We start from the raw sequence: 9,273 nt of genomic DNA, 5'->3' as shown, positions 1-9,273 counted from the left end.
AATATACAAGAATAAAGGTTGATTTCAATAACTGACGAGTTCTGGCGTAACTATTGATTTTCAATCACAAATACAGTTGTTATTTCATAAAACTTGCATGTTACAAAACAATGATGTGCATATGTCCCAGATGACATTCGTCTGTGTGCCAAGTTTAAATGAAATGGAATGTTGCATTTCAGAGTAATGACATATTAATGTTACTGATTGAAGGACCCCGGGGCAGATGGAACCAGTGGTAATAGTTCACCCGTGGTAAAATATTTGATTTGTTAGGCTGCAGTGCAGTGATCATCACTATGTATCAAGCTGCCTTGACTGTGCTTGTGTGATTACAAAGTCTGGTTACCAAGTTTCAGTCTCATTGACCAAGTACACTTTGAGATATAAATTTTTACCAAAATTCACATTTTTACACCTAACTTGCATCTCACTAAAGAGATTATATCCTTAACATTTCTTCATCCATACACCCAAGATACAACCCCTATTAAATTTCAGCACAATCTACTCAGTAGATTGAAAGATTTTTGACCAATCAGACACATTTTAGCCCTAATTTGCATATCACTGATGGAATCATCATGTCATGAACATTTCTTAATCTAAACACCCAAAAGAATGTTACCACCAATATCAGACCAAATTTTTTGACCAAAAATCACATTTTTCGACCCAAATCACACACTGGTGGTAAGATCATTTTGATTTAAACAATTTTGCAACTAGACATCTAAGGTAATACACCCACCAAATATTATGGCAATCAGTCTGTGCAGGAAATTTAACCTGCCAAACATAATATTATTACGGCAGTCTTGATTTGAATCTATTTTTCTTTCACCGTAAAATGTGTGACTTCTTATTCTTTGTACAAACTTTTGTAAGGATAGTGCATTTAAATGAACACGTTTTAATCATAGACACTGTCTATGATTTAATTCAACTGTGCTAAAAACTGTTTTCCAAGCTACCCCAAACACATGTTAATCTTTATGCCATTGACATTGGCATGTGAAGTAACCCATAAAAGATGTAATGGTTTCATTGCATCAATAAAACAAAAACCTTTCATTTCATTTCTGGGCCGAGTCAAACCATCTTTTAACACAACAAATCATGTTTTTGGAAACCCAAAGCACACCTCTGATGTGATCGCTTTCATTTGAACAATTTCCCATCTAGACACCCTAAGTAATGTCCCCACCAAATAGCATGCCAATTGGCCTGGCTATTCTTTCCCTTTAAGTCATTTACACACACACACACACATTTCTCGATGCCTATAGCCCTACTGAACCTAGTTCAATTGTGCTAAAATGGTTTGGATACTAGGGGTACTTTTCACAAACTGTTTTGGCACCCAAAAGTGAGGGTCAGAATAGTGTAGTATCTCAACATAAAGACAGTAGACACAAAGTTACCACTCATTTTCCATGTTTTTGAAACTTTTCTGTTTCATTAGTCACTATCCGTTAATCAAAGCAGGTCTACTCACTGCTGCAATGTTCTTTTACAGCAACAAAGATTTCTTTTACACACAATGTGTTCACTGCTTCATGTATTGCAATCATCAATGGCTGTGCCAAAGTTAGCCTTCACTTTACACAATCTAGGTTGCCCACTTACAAATGTAACTTTACATGTGGAATGTCCTGAGCTCCATTGTCATTGGCAATTCTGTTCATATATTTACTCATTGTTCAAAACAGTTTACTTCTGTTCAACCCATGTTTAATCATAGACACTGTCTATGGTTTAATATACACTTCATATTTACTTCTAACTCAGCCCTTCTCCTCTTCATTTTAAGGGTATTTTCAAATTCAGGGTAGCTAAAAGGATCATGCAATAACAATGCTGTCTTGGCAAATAATAGTTTCAAATTGGATTGTGTCTCTAGGCCTGTCTTCCAAATGCATCACTCACATTTCCCAAATTGTCAATTACTATGTCTTTTTCTATGGGTAGCCATGTTTCCTCTTCGATTGAATGCTTTTCCGCAAATGTCACATATATAGGGCTTTTCACCAGTATGCAGTCTGCTATGGTCCTTTAAGCCTCCTCTTTGGGTGAAAGATTTTCCACACACATCACATTTGTAAGGTCGTTCACCAGTATGGATTTTGCTATGTTGGCGCAAATATTGTTTATGACTAAAAGTCTTTTCACAAACACCACATGCATATGGTTTTTCATCAGTGTGAAGTGTTTCATGGATTTGAATTGATCTTTTTGAAGTGAATGATTTCCCACACACATCACATTTGTACCGTTCACCTGAGTGCGTTTTTGTATGTTTGGCAAGATTCTCTTTTCCATGAAACGCTTTACCACAAATATCACATGTATATGGCTTTTCAATGGTGTGGATTGTTTCATGGCTTGTAAGGTCACTTTTTCGAGTGAATGATTTTCCACATATATTACATTTGTGTGGTTTTTCTCCAGTATGAATTCTTGTATGTTCATTCAAACTTGATTTCTGACTGAAGGTTTTTCCACAAACATCACATTTATATGGCTTTTCACCAGAATGAATTCTTTCATGGATGTTAAGATATGTACTACCTGTGAACAATTTTCCACATGTATCACATTTGTATGGGTTTTCATGGAGTATTCGATGACGCTTCAGGCATTTTTCCGAGGGAATGATTTCTCACACACATCACATTTGTATGGTTTTTCACCAGTATGGATTATTTTATGTTTAGTCAAACCTCCTTTCTGCTTGAAAACTTTTCCACAAACACTGCATGTATGTGGCTGTCCGTCTGCGTGAATTGTTCGATGGGTTTTCAGTTCTCCTTTGCGAATATATGATTTTCCACACACATCACATTTGAATGGTCGTTCCCCAGTATGGATTCTGCTATGGGCGTTACATTCATTTCTCCAATTGAAACACTTTCCACAAACATCACATGCGTATGGTTTTTCACCACTGTGGATTCTTTTGTGAGTGGTTAAGTGGCCTGACCGAGAAAATGATTTCCCACAAATATCACATTTGTATGGGCGCTTCCCAGTATGTATTCTTTTATGTAAGTAAAGCACATCTTTCTGACGGAATTTTTTTCCACATACATCACAGTGATATTTCCTTTCATCACTATGAATTTCTCTATGTATGTCCAATTTTCTCTTTACTTTAAAAGCCATTTCACAAATATCACATTTGTATGGGCGTTCGCTACTGTGGATTGTTTTATGACGAACCAGGTGTCCTCTCTGAGTGAATGCTTTTCCGCACACATCACATTTGTATGGCCGTTCTCCTGTATGAATTCTTTTGTGAGTGTCAAGCTTAGTTTTCCAAATAAATAATTTTCCACAGATATCACATTTATAGTTATGACAATGTCTATGCCGGGCCATACTTCCTTTAATTGCAAAACTTATTTAACTCAATATATATCACATTTAACTGTCGTTTACCGTGGCATTTCTTATGATAGTTGGGCTTTCCTTTATGGGTGTAGACTTTTCCATAAACATCACATGTGTGTGGTTTTTCTCCTGTATGTATCCTCTAGGGGACAGTTAGATTTTTGTTATCTTTGAAATTCTGTCCACAGACATAACATTCATGTGGTCGATCACATTTTATAGTCCTGTTTAAGTTGGTCACACCTTCTTTATGTCCTAATTCTATTCCACATACTTGTATGCAGTGTTTGATCCGATTTAACAGCAAATGATTTTTCATACATAGTGTTGTGGTCATGCATCCATCTTTATTGTTCTTTCCAGGTATGTTTGCTGACCAGTGATACTGAAGTGTGATTAGTCCTGATTTCTATCCCTATCTCAGACTTGACTGGCTCTGTTATCCAAACTCTTCACTGTTGTCTACTTTACAAATGACACAGCATGGTGTAATTTGCATCCATCCAGAGCACAGTGGTAGTATCACTGTAAGATAAGACAGCAATCATGATAATTTTGGTAATAGTTCATATACATGGGATAGGATAAACAGGACAAAGACAAATGGTAATTTAACAATAATCCTGCCACAGCAAATCTTTACAAGATCCTGACCTCAAAAGAGTTAATGGAACCTTTAGTAATAAAAATTTGAACAAAGCCTGGGGGATTTAGGAGTGGGTTAGATTTTACAAACCAGTTCTCAGGTGAGGGCCGGACTTAAGAAATGAAGAGGACCACATTTTATTACGATAATGAATTTTATTAACTTTGAATTTTTTGATAGGTTTGGCATCCCACCATGCACTATTATTGATCCAAACTAGTGGAACATATCAGTGAAAGCTCTTCTGACAAGCATGTAAAGATCAGTCAATTGTCAGCAATGTTAGGCGTTGCTCTCACAGGAGAGAAGTTGGAATTGTGTGGGACATCTGGGATAACCTAATGTAGTGAGGATTTTGACATCAATCAAAGCAATTTTTATACAGTCCCAATTTAGTCATTTGGGGTATGGCCTTCAGCTCTGCTAATAAGATCCAATTACAGGGATTAAGGATGTAGTGCCTCCACACAAAATCATCATGCTATCTCAAAGTGCCCCCCCCCCCCGTAAATCATAACCAAAACCAAAGTTACCCTTGAGTAAAGACTATGTTTTCAAATATGACCCCTTCCTCTCACACAGAGTTGGTCTACAAAATCTGAGAAATTGTTTACAGTCCTCGCAAACTAAATTATTTCCTGTCAATGCTACCTATATGGTACACATGCTACCGATATGGGACACTGCAGTATGAATTGTAACAAAACGTGCACAATCAAATACAAATCTCTATATCATGTATTCCTTTCAATTTTACATCATTTTTACATGTCATAAGAAAGGTTATGTATTAGGGATAAAACGACTGTGTGTGTGTGTGTAGGTGTGTGTGTGTGTGTGTGTGTGTGTGTGTCACTATTTTTACAAATATGGCTGGCCCAGTGCAAACGAAATTTCGTGCACATGTTCTTTATGGTAATGGCTAGAACTGATTAGGTTTTGGTGAACATTATATGCATGTAATTAATGGTTTTCAGTACTTAGGCTACCTATTAAGAATGCATGCTTCAAATTCAATATAATGTTGTACATACATCCATGATACAAAAGCACATCTGTTCTGAAATATTATTGATGTAACTTTTATTTTCAATAAGTTATTTGGTAATTAGATCTGTTCCGTTGGAGAATTCACTGAGATAAATTCATATGATCTCTTCGACTATTTCATTCTCAATCAAAATTGAAAATAGTGTTTGTACTATGTTGTTATATGTTTGCACTCCCGTGTATTTCTGTCTGCCATGAAAGCATGGATGGGAAGATAATTAGTCAAACCAGGTCAGCTTCAATTGTTGGTAATATTACCCTCTCTTTGTACCAAAAATTCTGGAATGGACCGTTACACATAGACTTTGCCAATTTGTTTTATGAAATTTGTAAAGTTTCTAGTTCATATTAAGGACACTATGAGTGAAGAACCGGGCCGAAATTTCGGGGATCAAGTATGCATCATCACATGGCCGTAAAATCAGTATTCCTACAAATAACCCATACATTGATTTTACTGGCAAGAAAGAGCAGATGTCAATTAAGGTTTACAATTTACAACATCTAAAATGGTGGACTCAATCTTGTGAAAGATACGGTGAGTTAAAAATATGTCAAACTCAACTTTTGCAGAAGTGGATATATACAATGTGTCAGCCGGAGTTCCAAAGCTACATTTTATTTTTGCTGTAGTAATAACTTTGGATATACAATATCATGTCTGGTTGTGCAGAATTTTTCTTTTCTACAAGGCATGAAGGAACAACAATATAAATGTTTGCCCTTACAGGTGCTAAGGTATTCAGTTTACATCTGGTATCTTCTACGACGGTTATTATATACTTTTGTCTGTCTGTCTGTCTATATGTATGAGTATACATGTGTATCTATCTCTGAATATCTGAGGAACAGCACAAATATCATTGTAGAAGAACTGTAGAGTTTGCATTATTTTGGCAATGTTTAGCTACATGCCAATTCATCACTTTCAAATTACATCATCATTTCACTATTGCTGATGTCGGTGTGGACTTAGAATGAGTATCCATTTGCTGATATATCACTGTTGCTATCTCTGTTATATAAGTTGTTGTAATGTACGTGGTCTTGTTGTGTTCAAAAAATGTTTTTAAAAAGGGCAAATGGTAATGATAGGTGGCCAGCTTCCTTGCCGGCAGCAATCGGCTCACTTGTCACGGGAGGGGGGGTTAGTTGCAGAGAGGGGTGACCTCTGTCCCTAAGAATGAAATGTGTTTGAAATTCAACCCAATTTCAATTCGTTTTATTGTGCAATATCGACATTATCTTTAACAAGAGTCTTAGTCATTGCTGAATTGTACTACAGGGTGACTCACTAACTTATGAATTGTACTACAGGATGAATCACTGATTGTGCTGTCTTACATTCCACAGAGTCACTAACGGATAGACCATTCGATATATACTGTTGACCGAGTAACAGCTTTCGCTTTGGGCTGACTGACTAACATGCTTGTGCTGTACTAAACTGACAGACAGACAGACTGACTGACTGGCTGACTGATTGACATATTTGTGCTGTACTAGACTGACAGACTGACTGACTGACTGACTGACTGACATGCTTGCACTGTACTAGACTGACAGACTGACTGCTAAGCTAACTCATCTAAGTTGTTAGTCTCTGATTATTCCTCTCTTTCATCTACACAAATAAATGAATAGCAATACTGAACTTTAATAGTTGTGCTAAAACAATTCATAAATTTGGTATTTTAGCAATTTAATGAAAATGTATTAATGTAACTACTACATGTTTAATGTACTGACACTCGTTTCTGCTGATACAAGATTCTCAGCAACGGCTAACTTTAAATTTTCATTGACAGATCATTTATCTTGTTTTAGAACACGTGTCTTAATATGAGATAATGTTTCCAAAAAGCTATGCTGTTGGCATTCCCGATTGACATAAAATAACAGATGTTCTCGGCATTGAAGAATTCAATACTCTAAAACATGTTGAGACAAACAACTTCCGCCAATACAACGACCTTCATACTACAACGTTGTACATAGGAGATGACTTCTAATGATACGGCCTAATAAAAAAATGTGTGTTCCGGCTACACTTTAGAATAGGTGGGGTTGGAAGATATGTTTCATGTGTGCGTGTCTAGTTCAGGTTCTTCATTATTTTCCAAATGGTCTCTGTGTTATTTATTTCCTCTTATCAGATGTACAGCCATTACAGATTGGAAGAACAGTTTTATATTGTATTATATTTAGTTGTCAGTTTTCGAATCCACTATTTCTCGCGACACTTAACAATTTTCGCGATTTAATTATTTTTTCTCAAATACGTAAGAAAATGTGTAGGGTCGGTAGTGAATATGTAGGTAGGGTCTGGTACCGGAACCATACAATCCAAACGATTATTTGTTTAGGCCTAATAATTGAGTAGTGTAAACTCCCTAACTCCGAGCTCGTGATGTAACTACATGTGTGGTTTAGATTGATTACGTCGGCAAAGTCACCATGCCACTATCTGACTATACTCGTAAATGGGTTTTGACATACAGTTCTATGTTGGTTGATTGATCACCACTGATGGTATACTCACATTACATCTAGAGTTATTCGATTACGCCCGTAGTCAAACCAAACGATAGACTGATCATCCATCATTCCATTGTCACTTGTGAGCTAATGTTCTATTCAGGGATGGTTGTAATACCAAATAAAGGCATTATTGAATATTTTCGATACTCAGAAATACCGTCACCGGTGTTTGAACTTAAAAACGAGAAGTGTATTTGTAAATACATAATAATGTCCTTATTTTGTATGACGACCATGCTTGAATACAATATTAGCCTAAGAGATTGTGCATCACTCCCCGGAGCATCACTCACAAAATGTTCAACAAATGTCAACAATTTATAATTAACAACTATGACGCCGAATGGGTCATTCTTGACAAGCAGAGTTGATATTTCTATCGCGACACTTTGATATGTCAAGCGGTGCGTCTTGGAGGCTGTGGTTTAAGAGAACTAAGTGGTTTTTTTTTTAAAACGTACATTACCTGTCAGTGAACGAAGGCTTTATCTCCAAAGCTTGACCCAGAAAAGAAGCTACACAACGTGATGCGTCCTTCTTGAACATGTGTATAGAATGAAATCGAGACAGGCTGTGAGTTAGGCTTGGATCAGACTTTATGAAGGGGGAGGGCACGCATACAAAATGATATGCGACGGGTAGTTGAAGATTCTGATTGTCTGAGAGGGGTTATTGAAACTACTTTGCTCTTGATTTGTGATTTGACACTTTGGATCCAATTACTCCACGTATGAGACCAGTGATCACAGTCAAATGGATGCGTGTGTTAGTCTTAATATACCTCTCCCAGACATCTCACTGCTCAGCCTACCCATTGAATTATAAGGGGGCATTCCTATACCTCTATGGCCTACCTGTAGACTTCTGGGACTACTACTTACACTATTTCGTTATTGAACATTTATTTCATTCTAGAGCACTTCCTCTATTTTAGAAATATTCCAAAGCGCTGCACAATAAATTAAGAGACATTAAAACATATCATATAATACAACCAATACATGCGAGGCTAAATTCGTAAATTAAGATAAATTTCTAAAAAAAAAAATTAAAAAAAAAGTTTAGAAAACATACAAGGGGAAAATCAACTGTTACAAGTTGTAAGAAAGTTTAAAAGGGTGCGTCTTCAACCCTCTTTTCAATTACTCCACTTCATCAAAACTTCCAACTCTTCTGGAATGGACTTCCATAGTCTCGGAGTACATACAGCAAAAAAAACCTGTCATTCAACTTACATCAAGATCGTTTACCAACGAGACTGTGACCACTATTTGTTCTTAGATTATTATTGAAGTTGTGAACTCCCTCAATCATACCAGTAATGTACACCGGAGTCATGCCGTTTAAAAACCGAGTTTAAAAACAAGAAAATTGACACTGAATTCTACCCACGTCTTAACTGGAAGCAGATGCAACTCAATTAGTGATTGTGACACGCTATCAAATTTCTTCAAACCTTTAACAACGCACACTGCTCTATTTGGTAGATATTGCAATTTGTCAAATAAGGGATCCGTCATTATTTACGACGGGGGGGGGGGTAGTCGGAGGAATTGCTTCGAAAATCCACAAAATTTGAGTGACCCCACCCCCTATCTGGCTTGAAGTTGTTTCGTAACACTATACGAAAAGTCTCATTTGTG

At 36.6% G+C, this 9,273-nt stretch overlaps 1 protein-coding gene across 1 annotated transcript; it reads right to left on the bottom strand.

The window, feature by feature from the left end:
- Nucleotides 1-1,897: 1,897 nt before the first annotated feature.
- LOC144442118 (uncharacterized) lies at nucleotides 1,898-8,968 on the bottom strand. Its single transcript, XM_078131385.1, has 2 exons — nucleotides 8,881-8,968; nucleotides 1,898-2,571 (listed from the first exon to the last, which is right to left on the bottom strand). The coding sequence occupies exons 1-2, from the start codon at nucleotides 8,966-8,968 to the stop codon at nucleotides 1,943-1,945; spliced, it is 717 nt and encodes a 238-aa protein (XP_077987511.1). The 3' UTR covers nucleotides 1,898-1,942.
- Nucleotides 8,969-9,273: the final 305 nt, after the last annotated feature.

This window comes from Glandiceps talaboti, chromosome 11 (assembly GCF_964340395.1).
Source record: "Glandiceps talaboti chromosome 11, keGlaTala1.1, whole genome shotgun sequence".
Classification (NCBI taxonomy): Eukaryota; Metazoa; Hemichordata; class Enteropneusta; family Spengelidae; genus Glandiceps; species Glandiceps talaboti.
This window is presented reverse-complemented; position numbering and strand designations above follow the sequence as displayed.